General features: G+C 45.1%; 1 protein-coding gene across 2 annotated transcripts in view; it reads left to right on the forward strand.

Moving 5' to 3' along the window:
* MYRIP (myosin VIIA and Rab interacting protein) overlaps nt 1-14,491 on the forward strand; it is a 230,431-nt gene that overhangs the window by 142,253 nt on the left and 73,687 nt on the right. For both annotated transcript variants that reach the window (XM_061396028.1, XM_061396029.1), the window contains exons 4-5: nt 7,414-7,550; nt 13,864-13,944. In XM_061396028.1, coding sequence (XP_061252012.1) covers nt 7,414-7,550; nt 13,864-13,944 — 218 coding nt within the window. The remainder of the gene's footprint in view (nt 1-7,413; nt 7,551-13,863; nt 13,945-14,491) is intronic.

Genomic DNA, 14,491 nt, shown 5'->3' on the forward strand with positions numbered 1-14,491 from the left:
GCCCTGGGGTGGTGGCAGCTTCCCCGCTGCTAGCCTCTGGCATGCCTCACCATCCTTTCTTGGGAGTCTTGGTGATTTCGTCATCTATGTAACCAATTGCCTGTGTTAGAGTCTGTCTGTTTGAAAGACCTAGAGTTTTCTCTCTTTTATGTCCATTCAATGTGTTGTTGGTGCTGAATCTTCTCAGTCTGTATTTTGTGAGGCAGAGCTCACAGATCATGGTTGTGCTTACAGTTTTTAGGAGAGATGCTTTGTTATCCACACATCATCAGGGTCCTCTTGAGTTGGTCATGGATTTTAATTGCTGTGCTTCTTAATTCTTACCAACAAGGTAATGTTAGTTCTTCATTATCAATTTAGACTGTTGTAGTCAGTTTGGGCAACTTTGCTTTATATAATGATTTGAACTTGGCTCATCAGGATTTTTGGCATTTTATTGATTTAGTTATTTCTATAGTGAAAGCACGTGAAATTGGGAGTACCATTGTAATTATTCCATTCCTCTTCCAAACTTTTTATCACCCCGTTTAGTTCTTTTTCCTTGGAAAGCAGGAAAAGCAAGTGTTAGTCACTCAGTCATGTCTGACTCTTTGTGATCCCATGGACTGTAACCCACCAGGTTCCTCTGTCCATGGAATTCTCCAGGGAAGAACACTGGAGTGGGTTGCCTTGCCTTCCTCCAGGGGATCTTCCCAACTCCGGGATCAAACCTGGGTCTCCTGCATTGCAGGTGGATTCTTTACTGTCTGAACCACCAGGGAAGCCCAGGAAAATAGGAAGGAGGGAGGCAAGTCAGCTGTTGAGAGAGACAACTTGTCCTACCTAAGTGGATTGTGGTCAAGAGTAACAACAAAACAAAAACCATATGTGGACTCAGAAAACACCCAGCTAATTTCACTGGGCCAGTGCTTATTAAGCTTTGATGGACCTAGTAACCACCTGGGAATCTTTCTAAAGTGCCATTTGATTCCACCGGTCTCGGGGTGAGAGCAGAGGGCTGGGATTGCCAATTTTATCGAGGCTCCATACGGTGCCCACACGGCTGGTCTGAGGACTGCACAGGAGGTAGGGGGATCCACAGACTCTCCCCCATCAGTGTGCACAGCACCTGCTGTGCCGGACCTGTGGGCCAAGGCGGCCTTGCTTCACCACCAGCAGCAGGATCCGAGCAGTTCTGGCGTAGGCAGTTCCTTCCTCTTCACAATCCTGTTATTTTGTCTAATGAGCTGAAATCAGTCTGGCATTCCTGGGGTTGTAATTTCAGTGCTGCTCTTGTGATGTAATTTCCAGTCTGTCTTCTGATGAGAATGCACCATGTTTATAAGTTTATTCACGTCACAGAAAAAAATTAGCAAACTGCTTATACAAACAAGTGACTTGAAGTGTTTAGTATCCACAGAATGATAAGTAGGTTGTTTGGGGGGAAATGATACAATGATTTTACATTTCCTTCTGAACTCTTGATCCCTGGGGCTTTCTGTTTGCTTAAACTTTGAAGCAAAAGCCATCATTTGCAGTAAGAACACTAACTAGAGGTTCTGGAAGGAAAATAAGCCGAGCAGATGTCAAGGCGCTGACCCAAGGATGAGGTCTACAGTCTGTTCCCTGATTTGCTCTTAGTTCAGCCAGTGACTAGCAAGTTACTTGTTTCCATTTTTTCTGTAAAATAGAGATAATGATTATATATACCTCCCTTAACCCCAATTTTTGGTTTCAGGGCTACCTGTGGACCAAAGACCACCAAATCCATTTTTCTAGTCCAGATTTCCATCTACAGACTAGTACTGAGCACCAGGCATTGCCACCTGGGCATGTGGGGGGCACCCCACATACAGGTGTCCTGACTGAACTTACCACCTTCCCTCCAAACCTGATCCTCTTCCTGTCTTCCCTAGTTGGGTGACCATCATTTTACAGACAAACCATCTGTAGTTCCAAGGACTAAATGTCATCAATTCCGACTATCTGTGATTGGTGAATTTCGAAGGCTTGGCTGTTGACTTTTTTAAAGCTTTAGTGTTGAGAGAAATTATCAGGGTTAGATTGTGAAACTGCCCAGGACTAAGAACCTTTGTATGGGCATCCTTAGGGACAAATTGGGATCATTTTAAAAATAAGCCAAAGAAATAAACTTGGAAAGTTTTTCACTGTAAGTCTCATCATCACCGTAAGTCTCATCATCAGCACTGTGGCTCCCTGTCCAGCACTAAGGCGCCTCTCCTGTGTTTACTGCAGTGAGAAAGGGCGGTTTGGGTGTCATTAAAGAAAATGCCTGGTATACCTGGAAAAGATGAAAACTCTAATTCAAAAAGATACATGCACCCCAGCGTTCACAGCAGCCCTATCCACCAATAGGCAAGACATGGAAGCAACCTAAATGCCCATCAACAGACGTATGGATAAAAAAGACGTGGTCTGTGTCGGAAGGTGTGGAACAATGGAATACTGCTTAGTCACACAAAAGAATGAAGCCATGCCATTAGGAGCAACATGCAGATTATCCTATGCAACCTAGAGATTATCCTACTAAGTGAAGTAAGTCAGAACAAGACAACTATTGTATGATATAGCGTATGTGTGGAATCTAAAATGTGATACAAATGAACTTATTTACAAAACAGAAACAGACCATAGACATAGAAAGCAAACTTACGGCTACCAAAGGGGAAAGGAGAGGGTGCGGAATATATCAGGAATTTGGGCTTAACAGATACTCACAAATACATATAAAATAGATAAACAACAAGGATCTACTGTACAGCACAGGAAGCTGTTCTGAATATTTTGTAATAAATCATAATGAAAAAGAATTTAAAAAATAATATACATATATACATATTTATCTGTGTGTGTTACCACTGAAACACTTTGCTGTACACCTGAAACGAACACACTGTTATTCATCAACTATACTTCAATGTTTTAAGTCCAGAAAAAAAGGCCTGAGCCACGAAGCAAGACCGACTCTGTTCTCACACCTCTGTGGGAATGATACAGAACCCAGTGCCTGTCAGCCGTTCTGGAGATGCCTTTGGCTTGACTTTTGGTTCCATGGCATGATGCCTCTGGCACTCACGGAAGAGACTAGTCTGACAGCACTGTTGGGTACGAGCTCGATCGGTTTTGTCGCTTCCCATGCCCGGCAGCATATGGCAGGATAGTGCCTGCACGTAAAGGACTCAATAAACAGTGAAGCGTGAGAGAACGAGAGAGTGAACACATGAAGGAATTTGTGCACAGACGCCTCTGGTTCCAGTGGGACCCTGACACTGGGCTCTTTCCTTCTCATCTACACTTGCCCGAAGCTGCCTCTATTCAGGAGGCAGCTGGAGATGTGAGGGTGGGCTGGGGCCCTGCAGCACTCAGCCAGTCCATCCTGGGCACGGGTGTCCCCACAGCCTTCTCCCCACACCTCTGCCCTGTGAACCGTGCGTATCCTGTGAGTTTCCTCTGAGCCGTGAATTTTAAAATAACTGAAATAAAAGCAGTAATAGCAAATGAAGGTAATCATGACTGAGCATTCCCTGGGGCTTCCAGAGACGCTCTCCACATTAACTCGAAGTCAAAACAGTATCTAAAATGCATCGATTCTATGGAAAAGCTTTCTAGTCTCCAAATGAGGCTGTAGGTTTGCTGGTCATTCTCTAAGGATTCAGTGCCTCTCATCCTCCCACCTTCCAGCAGCCCAGGCAGTGCCCTGATTCCGGTCTCTGACTTGAGCAAGCAGAGGCATTCTGGTTTCCGTGTCCTCAAAGTGTCTCTAAATGCTATAGAGTTTTGGTATAACCAGGGAACGGAGAGCTCATCCTATGATGCACTTGAAGCACAGTAAATCCCCTATGTAAGAACAAGTTCCATCAGAGAGTGTGTTCGTAAGTCCAGTTTGTTCCAAGTCCGACAAAGTTAGCTTAGGTACAACTAACACGATTGGCTGTAATAGTACTGTACTGTAATAGCTTTATAATACTTTTCACACAAGGGACTTCCCTGGTGGGCCGATGGTTAAGAATCTGCCTTGCAGTGCAGGGGACGCAGGTTTGATCCCTGGTCTGGGAACTAAGATCCCACGTGCCATGAAGCAACAAAGCTTGCGTGCCACAACTACTGAGCCTGTGTGCCATAGCTAGAGAGTCTATGCAGCGCAATGAAACATCTTCCAGGACGCAATGAAGATTGCACATGCTGCAACTAAGACCCAATGCAGCCAAATGAATTTTTAATCAAAAAAGAAAAAAAAATACTTTTAATACAAATAATACATTAAAAAAAATAAGCGCAGAAAATAAAGAAAATATTGTTAGTATTACTGTATAGGGCATCGTTGACTCAATGGACATGAGTTTGAGCAAACTCCGGGAGATGGTGAAGGACAGGGAAGCCTGGTGCACTGCAGTCCAGGGGGTCACAAAGAGTCGGACACGACTGAATGACATCAACAACCTTGACAAGTACGGTAGTCCAGCACAACAGCTGGCAGACGGGCTGGCATCCAGTGAACAAGCAAGAAGTTACTGACTGGAGGAGGGAGGGGAGGTGGGAGATGGTGGAGCTGAAGGACCAATGAGGCTTAGGGGATTAAGGAATTGGCTTATAACCAATGGGCAATAAATGTTGGGGTCTGGGCCAGTCCAGCCTGCTCCAGCGCCCATGAGAATTTCATAGTGATTCAAGGGAAGCTTTTGGCACGGTGCCCAACATAGAGCAAGCTCTCACATAATGGTGTTCATTTTGTTAGTAGTAATGACACTGATGATATAGTGCAGTTTTATGTAAAAGGATGACACCTTTGGTACATTCTGCCATTGACAGCTGCCTCCCCCGCTCAGGGAAGACGAGCCTATTTGCTATCTTGTCCACCAAGCCAGGACGCGATGATGCTTGTTCTCTGCCCTTTTGCCTTGCTTCCTGTGCTTTACTTGGGCTTCAGACATGGGCTTTCCATGGAGAAACTGGCCACTCCATAGGGGGTTTCTTGGGGTTCACCTCACCCCAAATTGAGGACTTCAAAATCTCACACTGCGAATGAAGAGTGACATTGGTACAAACTTTCTGAAAGACCGACGTGTTTGAACCCAGCAGTTCTACTTCGAGAACCCACAACTGTAGACATGTTGATCATTTAGCTGCCAACATATGCATCACAGAATTGCTTTTGATAGCAAATGAAATGGGCAAATTCAATGCCAAGAGGCTAGAGACATAAAACATGCTATGTTCATACTATGGTGAATTCTGGGGCTACTAAAAATGCTGTGGGGAAGACTGTTCAACAACATTAAAGTCCATCAGGAATATTAAGTGAAAAAAATACATTTAAAACTGTCCATCCATCACAAGATTTTATTGAGCGTCTATTATGTACACTGCAGTGGGAAAAAAGCCCATTTTCCATGAGCATATATTCCACTGGAAATAGAAAATAGATAATAAACAATTTAATAATTATTAATTAGCATATTAATGTACTGATTGTCTTACAAATAATAATTATATAAAATTAAACATCAGGTACAGAGAAGCACCCTAGAAATTTGGGGAGAGAAAATGGGAGGAAGAGGACAGATGTGTTGGCACGGTGGTGGTGGTTTTTAGGGAGGTCAGGGAGGGCCTCCCAAGGAGGGGACATTGGTGCAGAGCGCTCCGAGTCTGTGGAGCTGGCAGGCTTGGCTCTGGGGTACATGGACAGTGTCTGGTAGGCCAGCAGGTGGGGCTCCCGGAGTGCTGAACTAGGAGGGCTTTACCGCCAGGTGGTAACCCCCTCCAGCAGATTGTTCAATTTTATTAGAGAACTGCTTTCTATTTTTGACTAGAGCCAGCGTCTTTGGACCAACTGTCAGTCTGGGAACAAGGGTGGGGGCCCAGAGCCCTCACTGTCATCAACACAGTGACTAAACTAGCTTTGTGAGTACCGTCTCATCATCCAGTCCTGCTCTCTGCACCAACCAACCGTGTTTTTTCTATGAGTCAGCTAGCTTCTTTTTTGTTTCATTTGCGAGTTAGTTGTCTTCTTTTTGCTTCCACATATAAGTGATATCACGCAGCATTTGTCTTTCTCCGTCTGACTTATTTCCCTCAGCATGATGCCCTCCAAGTCCGCCCATATTGCTGTGTGCATGTGGGCTTAGTCGCTCAGTCTTGTCTGCCGCTTTGCGACTATATAAACTGTAGCCCGCCAGGCTCCGCTGTCCATGGGATTCCCCAGGCAAGAATACTGGAGTGGGTTGCCATGCCCTCCTCCAGGGGATCTTCCTGACCCAGAGATTGAACTTGTATCTCTTATGTCTCCTGTATTGGCAGGCCATATTGTGCAGATTTCATTCTTTTTTACCAATGAGTATTCCACCAATCAACATTAACTTTGACCTCCCGGTCTGTGAGTCCCAGTCCTTCTGACTGTTTTGCAGGACAACATTCTCTGTTACCTTTAGGCTATCGCTCACTTAGAACTTTCCAGAAATCTGTCAGAATCTCTGATTCTCCTCCATGCTCTTCATTTCTACAAATTTCTCTCCCTTTGGACATCTTCTCATGTTTCACTGGCATCTAGGGAAGAAGGGCAGCTAAACATGTGCTTGTTCCTCCACTGAATTAGAAGCATTTATATTCATCTTGCTTCTCTGAACTTTTAAAATGAGTTTATGCATTATTTCCATTCATAATAAGAAAAATAACAAAAGCTATTCTTAAAACGGGAGGGGTTTAGCAACTTGTTCTCGTCAGGCAATAAGGAGAAGAATCGCGTCAGCATTTCATATCAAGTGTGATAGCGCTGACCAGGAAACCTCTTTCCTGCGGTGCTTCAGGCTGAATGGGTAAGAGGCTGCAGAATTTTGCCATACAGCCCAGGGTCTCTCACTTGCGCTCTGTTATCTTCCCAAGCTGAACTAGAAATGTTGTTAATGCAGTAAGAATACCAGATATAAAGCCTGCTAGCTACTAAACAGATGTGTCAGCTAGTGGCTTCAAATAGCAAGTATTTATCAGCTTGCTCTTCGGATGGACTCAGATGCACGGTTCTCCTGCTTGTCTTACTTAGGCTCACTCATGCGTCTCCAGTCAGCCAGTAGTCAGTGGCCCCGCTCTCCTGTCCAGGCTATTGGCCGGGGCAAGAAGGGTGATCAGGCCGAGTGTCTCTCGTCATCCCAAAGGCTATTTTGGGCTTGTTCACATGGCAGAGAGTTGCAGGGCATCCAGGAGCAGCCAGAGAGGAAGCTGGCACGCTCTGGACTTGCACAGCATTGCTTCCACCAGTCCCTGTGGTCAGAGCAAGTCACAGGGCCAACCCGGATCCATGGAGCAGAGAAAAAAGCTCTACGTCTTGACGGAAGGAGCTTGCAAAGTATTGTGGCAGCTTTTGCAAGTCCTTGTTTCCTAATTCTCTCCTTTAATTCCAATTTTCTGTGTTGTCCTCAGGGTTCTCAGGACCCAGTCTCTGGAATGGTTCTACAATAACGTGAAGAGTCGCTTCAAACGCTTTGGCAGCGCCAAGGTCTTGAAGAACTTGTACAGGAAACACCGGCTGGAGAGCGGAGTGTGTTTTGACATCGTGGGTACGCTGGCTGCCTGCCACCCTGGGGGTCCTTGGGGGGCTGGTGGGATAGAAGGAGGCCTGGCTCGGAGGCCCCATACACTATGACCTACTCACTCGGGACACAGAAAGTGGCTTAAATACCTGACTCTAGTCAGGAGCAGAAATACCAGGGCATATTCCAAAGATTCTAAGGTTTTAAAAAACATTTAGTTGTTTGACTGTGTTGGTCTCAGTTGTGGCATGCTTTCAGCCCTCATGCCCCAGAGCGCATGGACGCATAGTTCAGGCACATGGTCTTCGTTCCCCAACCAGGTATTGAACCCATGTACCCTGCACTGGAAGGTGGATTCTTTTTTTAATTAATTAATGAATTTTAATCGGAGGATAATTACAATATTGTGGTGGTTTGGAAGGCTGATTCTTAATCACTGGACCACCAGGGAAGTCCCATAGTTTCTAAGTTTTAAGTCCTGTGATCTGGCATCTCCACTGGGCTGGCTATGTTAACAGTTGGGAGGGCCACAGTGTTTCTGCATACTGCGGACATTTTAATTCCAAATCCCTAGAAATGAAAGATCCCTGATCATTTCCCCCTAAAGATTAAAACACTGGAAAGTCATCTTTGCTTGGTCATGTAGACTAGGGCTGCTCTCAGAGGATATGTGCCCCCCCGCTTCCTTCCTACCCCAAAATTTTGTACCAACCAGGCCCAGAGTTTGATGTCATGGGACAGTCAGAAATGTCTCAGCTTCCTCCCAGGAAGGAGGGACGCCTTGGAAGGAAGGATAAATAGGATAAACAGACAGATAGGATTTATTTACTCCTAATAGACCAGCCAGTGGAAAGAAATGGTTGTCAGAATATGAACAGCATGTCTTCCCCACAGAAGGCTGTTTTTTCTGTCTTGAAGCAGATTTTTCCATAACTTTGCTGACACAGGTAAATGGTTTTTATCCATGAGAAAGAGGGAAGAAAAATATTGCATCCATCTCATTTGGAGCTTTTTCATCATCGTTATTTTACATTGCTGTGCTGTCAATAAAGTCTTTGGTTGTGTCTTATCTAAAAATATGCAAGCCACTGAGATGCACGGGAAATAGAGTGGAAGCATTAAACACGGAGAATCATTAGGGCCTTTGTGGTAGCTGTTAGAATCTCTGTCTTTCAAACCACTCAGGAAGCCTGTAGCTAAGAGAGCAGGGCTGAAGACTTCCACATATTATTTTTAATCTTCTCTTTGCTGATTTTTCTAAAAACATTTCTCAAGGAACAAAGACCAAAAGAAAAGAAAAGAAACGAAGCTTACAAGTAATCATGGTAACAGTAGGTTTTCAGCCCAAAGAGATATGTCAAGAAAGTTCGAGTTGCATTGGCTCATCATTTGTATCCCATTTTTCTTCCTTGTTCATCCTCAGGTCTGCTTCATGTTCTGTCTTACATGCCACCACATTCAAATCTCAAGGGTGTTCTCTACTGCTTCATACAAAATGAGCAGGAGGGGCGGAGCCAACACATTTGGAGAATCCTATAAACAGAGCACAACCGCGATCTCTTCCTGTTTCTCCCTTGGGCCCCACAGATGCAGCAGAGGCACGTGAATTCCAAGTGGGCCAGCCAGAGGCTTTGAAATGTTCAAGTGTTATTTTCAAAGGCAAATCATTTGCTGGGAATAACTCTGCCACTATTGAAGCAGATTTAGGTCCTGGAGCCTCTGTGATTCGCGACTTCTTTCATCTGGGCCTTAATCACCCCAGTTAGCACGTTGCATTCAGGGGATGGTTTACAAAGCTGCTCTCCTGCTGCACCTGGCAGAGGCTACAGCTTCTTTATCTCTGTGTTTCAAAAGTGTGGTCCAGTGGCTGATACTTTTTAGGTCCTCAGTATTACACAAGTCAGGCTTAAAAGCACTTTGTAGGTACCAGGACACTTCACAGAAGTACTAGAATCAGTTACTTTGATTTGATCTGTATCTCCATTTAAACTAAGATTTCCTTTTGATCAATATGAAGACAAGCAGGCAGGAGATAGTTTACGAGACGGTACTCAAATCTGTAAAGTCGTGATCATAAAACAGTGAGATTGGTTCTACCAACCACCTAGAAAATTGAGTTACATATACCTCAAGTTTGGAGAAATCTCCCAGTGTGTGAGTGGCTTCCTGGTTATATTAGATGACTGTGGAGTCATCAGCATTAGCTCCTACCTACCACCCAACACCTTAATGTGCTTGTCATCTGCCATCCTCAAGCCTGACTACACTTTAGAATCACCTCAGGAACTGGAAAAAAAAAAAACTTGCAGCACCACAGTCATTTTCCACCCCCAGCCAATTACTTCCAAATCTCTGGAGGTGGGCCCAGTACAGATACTTTTTAAAAAGCTCTCCGGGTTATTTTAAGATGCAGCCAAGACTTGAGAACCTCAGCTGGAGGTTCTGAATAAGATGGTTCCATCTTCAACTCCACCTGAGGGTATTTAGAATATCGATTGTCAGAACATAATCTACAGGGTGTAAGACCGACCCTCTGTTCCAGGACTCTCAGCAGAAAATTCCTTTCATCTATGGAATAGCTCCACTGTATGGACCAGTGTAGTTTTCCATAAAACCAATCAGTCCATTGAAAATTCATTGAGTTCACAGAATCTTACGGATCACCCATCACATGCACCCTTGCATGACCATCTGTCCCAAGCCCTGGTGACCAGATTAGGCATAACTGACAACACATTTGTTTTATCAGATAAATCCTAGATGTATTCATATCTTCAGTAAACATTTTTAGAAGGCCGCAAGGCATGTGGGACCTTAGTTCTCCGACCAGGGATGAAACCTGTGTCCTCTACATTGAAAGCATGGAGTCTTAATCACCGGACCTAAAGGGAAGTCCAGTAAACATTTAGTGAGTGCCTGGTTTAAAACCTGGGGGTGACAAGATAAGCAAAACCTGGCCATCTTAGAGCCAACTTTGCAGTGGAGAAGTCAGAGAAATAAGTAAATAGATTTATAAAAAATATAATGTCCAATGGGAATGCATGCTCAATGTGATTTATCTGATAGATTAAGCATGACTTTTTTCAAAGTTTTTTTTAATGTGGACCATTTTTAAAGTCTTTATAGGATTGTTAAAATACTGTTTCTGTTTTATGTTTTGGTGTTTTGTCCATGAGGCATGTGAGGTCTTAGCTCCCCAACCAGGGATCAAACCCATACCCCCTGCATTGGAAGACAGTCTAACCCACTGGGCCACCAGGGAGGTCCCTCAGCATGATATCTTTAACATTTATTCTTGAGAGTTCCCCAGGGGTCGACTGCACACTCTCACTGCCAAGGAGATCAGGCATGCCCAAGATCCTGCATGCCGTGCAACCAAAAGGGGAAAAAAAAAACAAAACAGCTATTCTAAGATGAAAGTAGCCCTTATTAATATACTCAATCCCTAGACAATTTGATAAATATATATGTGTATTTAGTTGTTGTTGTTTAGTGGCTAAGTTGTGTCTGACTCTTTTGCGGCCCCATGGACTATAGCTCACCAGGCTCTTCTGTCCGTGGAATTTCCCAGGCAAGAATACTGGAGTGGGTTGCTATTTCCTCCTCCAGGGGATCTTCTTGATCCAGGAATCGAACCCATGTCTCCTGCGTCTCCTGCACGGGCAGACAGATTCTTTACCACTGAACTACCAGGGAAGCTCTTTTATTTAGTTTTAGATAAATAAAATGGGGAAAACAAATCCTACTTCTATTTATTAGTATGATATATCTATTTTTGATATGATTCTGGGAAGGGTCTATGACATCCTTCACCTGGGATTTGACGGACAGACTCTGACCCTTAAAAACACTGTACTGTGTCAAGTCGGAGGTTCCTCCAGCTCATGAAAGCTCTGACTTGGTGCCTGGCTGCTGCATTCAGTTTCCAGAACAGTTCAGTCGCTTTCTGCCCTTGGAAAAATCCCATCATCCTAAACGACACACAGAAGCTCCCACCTATGAATGTAAAGGGACCCAGGGAGGGTCATTGTGTGAGAAGGTTTATAATAACACAAACCCAGAGCCTGTCCTGGTCGGCGCAGTCTCCCAAGGATGTTTTCAGGTCTCCCCCTTCCTCACACTCCCCTCCGCCCTCCGTGTTGTCTCAGGACACAGCCTCGACACCTCCTTCACAGGGCAGACCATGTACCATACACCTCCACATCTAATCTCTGTCACTTTCCACGAAGGGCTCAAGGTCACTCAGCCCTTCCATCTTGCCTTTCAGCCTCTCCCTTAACTGGTTCCTCCCTGTTGATCTGAGATCACGCCAGTCTCTCCTGTCTCCTAAGCCCTTCCTGGGCTGCACCTTCTCCTCTGCTTCTGCCCTGTCACCCCCTTTCTCATCATAGGGACACTCAGAGGGTGGGCTGCACTCCCCACTTCCTCTCTAGACACCCACCCTCTCCCTCTTCCAAGCTGCCTCCACACAGCAGCCGGCGTGCACCTTTAGAAGCATACCCCTGACCAGATCATCCCTCTGCAGCCTTTACTGGCTTCAGGCGGCTTCAAGTTGGGACAAAGATCAGAACACTGATGTTGGCACCATGACCTGCATGGTCTGCCTCCAGCCCATCTCACTCCTCCACTCACTCACTCCACACAGCCTCTGCTTTAGGTCTTCAGGTGCACCCTGCCGTCCCACCGCCTGTCCCCACGCAAGCTGTTTGCTCTGCCCTGGAACTCCTCCCCGCCCCCCACCCCACCGCTTTGACTGGTCACTCACCAACTAGGTCAATCTTCCCTGCTGAACACTTGCCCTATTCTGTGAACCACCCAGTCACAGCATTCAACATATCTATAGCTTTATATTTATTTATATAAATCTTTGGTTATTGAATTCTCATCCACTGCTTGTCAGGGCAGTGAGGTTTTCTGCTTTGCTCACCAATCACTCTAACATCCAGCCCAGGGCCAAGCATCTACTAGGTCCCCATGGAATATTTGCTTGATGAATGAATGAATGCTGGATGCAGCCAAGCCAAAGTGAAATATTTGCACTTAGCTGTGTGGTCTGAGAACTGAGGTGATGACTTATTCTAAAGGCCTATTTTATAAATGAGGAGATAGAGACACAGGAAGATAAAGTCACTTCCTACGGTCACAGAGCTAGAATAAGTGACTTCGGCTCTTTTGAAAGGCTGGTCAAAAAACACAAACACAGACAGTGGTACATGGTCGGACAGTCACTGGCAGGCCGCACACTAACGCCCTGTCTCACAAAGGTCACATCCCACTGACCCCGCGGCGGGGACCTATGGAAGTCACCCTCAGAGATCCCGCACCAGAGCCCCATGCAGCCCATGCAGGGAAGCACAGGCTGTGTTATTTGTATCAAAGATCCACGGCTTAGTTTGACTTGGAATCAATAGCATTTCCCCCTTTGAGCTAAGACATGTAGACCCACGTTTATCTCTTCCTTCTATCAGTGCTTTCCACCAGCATCCAATTCAAGACTTTTTTTGAGCTCCTGCTATCTCCATGCTGCCTTGGGCACTGGGGATACAATATAGTAATTTTAAAAGGAAAGAGCCATGACACACACCTCACACCTTCAAAGATCTCATTTGATGAGTTAATATGTGAATACAGATGGTAAATCCCCAACTGAAAAAGGGCTTAGCCAACTGCACTTTCCAGCCTGGAACTAAGACACTGGAGTGTGCATTCAACAGACAGAAGACCAGCGAAGAGGCAGTGGGCCTGAAAAGAGCAAATGCTGAGGCTTACTTTGTTTGGTCTGGGCTTGTTTCCCCTAAGTGCTAATGAAAGTTAACTCACTGGCTGAAGGCAACTGTGTGGATTGGTGCCACGGACAGGAGCTGAAGACCAGGCATTCAGTGTCTCATCACTCATCATGAGGAGAATTCTGTCATTACCACAGTTTTGCTAGTAAGGAGACCAAGTGTTTGGGTGGTTAAGTAACTTGATCAAGGTTACACAACTAGTCTCTTGCAGATCCAGGAAATGACCTCATATCTCTCAGACTTCAATCTTTTGTTCCATGTTTGATTCCACACTGCCTCCAAAGAAGGCTCTGGAAGAGAGTTAGGGGTGGAAGCGATGCTACATGAGGAATTAATATGAGAAAGAAAAAATGTGACTGGTCAAAATCTGTAGCTTATTGTGGAGCCCAGTAATTCCTTAAATTTATTGCCTAAAAACCCAGGGATTCCCTAAACCTATTTGCAAGGCAAACAATCACAGTGGGTAACGGTGGCCTGCCAATTCGGTAGCACAGGGCACCAGGCCCACTGAACACCTTGGGTAATTTTATATCCTCTCTCTCTTTCTCTCTCAGGAGGAAACTTTTTTGAGGCAAACCTGGAGAATGAAGGAAGTGTTTCAGGCAGCGACTCAACATTTTATCGGCAGTCAGAAGGTAAGGTTGCTTATGGGTTTACACCTAACGGGAGGTTGGAGGACTGGAAACGCCTTCAGATCGTCAGGGCCCTCGTCGCACTGGGACCACTGATGGAACTCTGTTATTGTGTGTGAGCATCTCCCTGGGGCTTCTTTTATTGCCATTTGTGTGAATCCATCATCAGAATAGTTAACTATATCTAAGGTGTACCCTAGAGAAGTGCATTCCCTACCAACCACAAGATAATGATCAACAAGGTGTGTTTTGGGCTTCTCTGGTGGCCCAGACAGTAAAGCATCTGCCTGCAATGCAAGAGACCTGAGTTCAGTCCCTGGGTTGGGAAGATCCCATCAAGAAGGGAGTGGCAACCCACCCCAATATTCTTGTCTGGAGAATTCCATGAACAGAAGAGGCTGGCTGGCTACAATCTGTGGGGGTTGCAAAGAGTTGGACGTGACTGAGCAACTTTCACTTCACTTTTAGAGTGTGTGTTTTTCTGGAGTTAGGATATAACAATCGACAAACTCACTTGTGCAATTCATATTGAAATATTCTTAGAAGAGTA

This window comes from Bos javanicus, chromosome 22 (assembly GCF_032452875.1).
Source record: "Bos javanicus breed banteng chromosome 22, ARS-OSU_banteng_1.0, whole genome shotgun sequence".
NCBI classification, from domain to species: domain Eukaryota; kingdom Metazoa; phylum Chordata; class Mammalia; order Artiodactyla; family Bovidae; genus Bos; species Bos javanicus.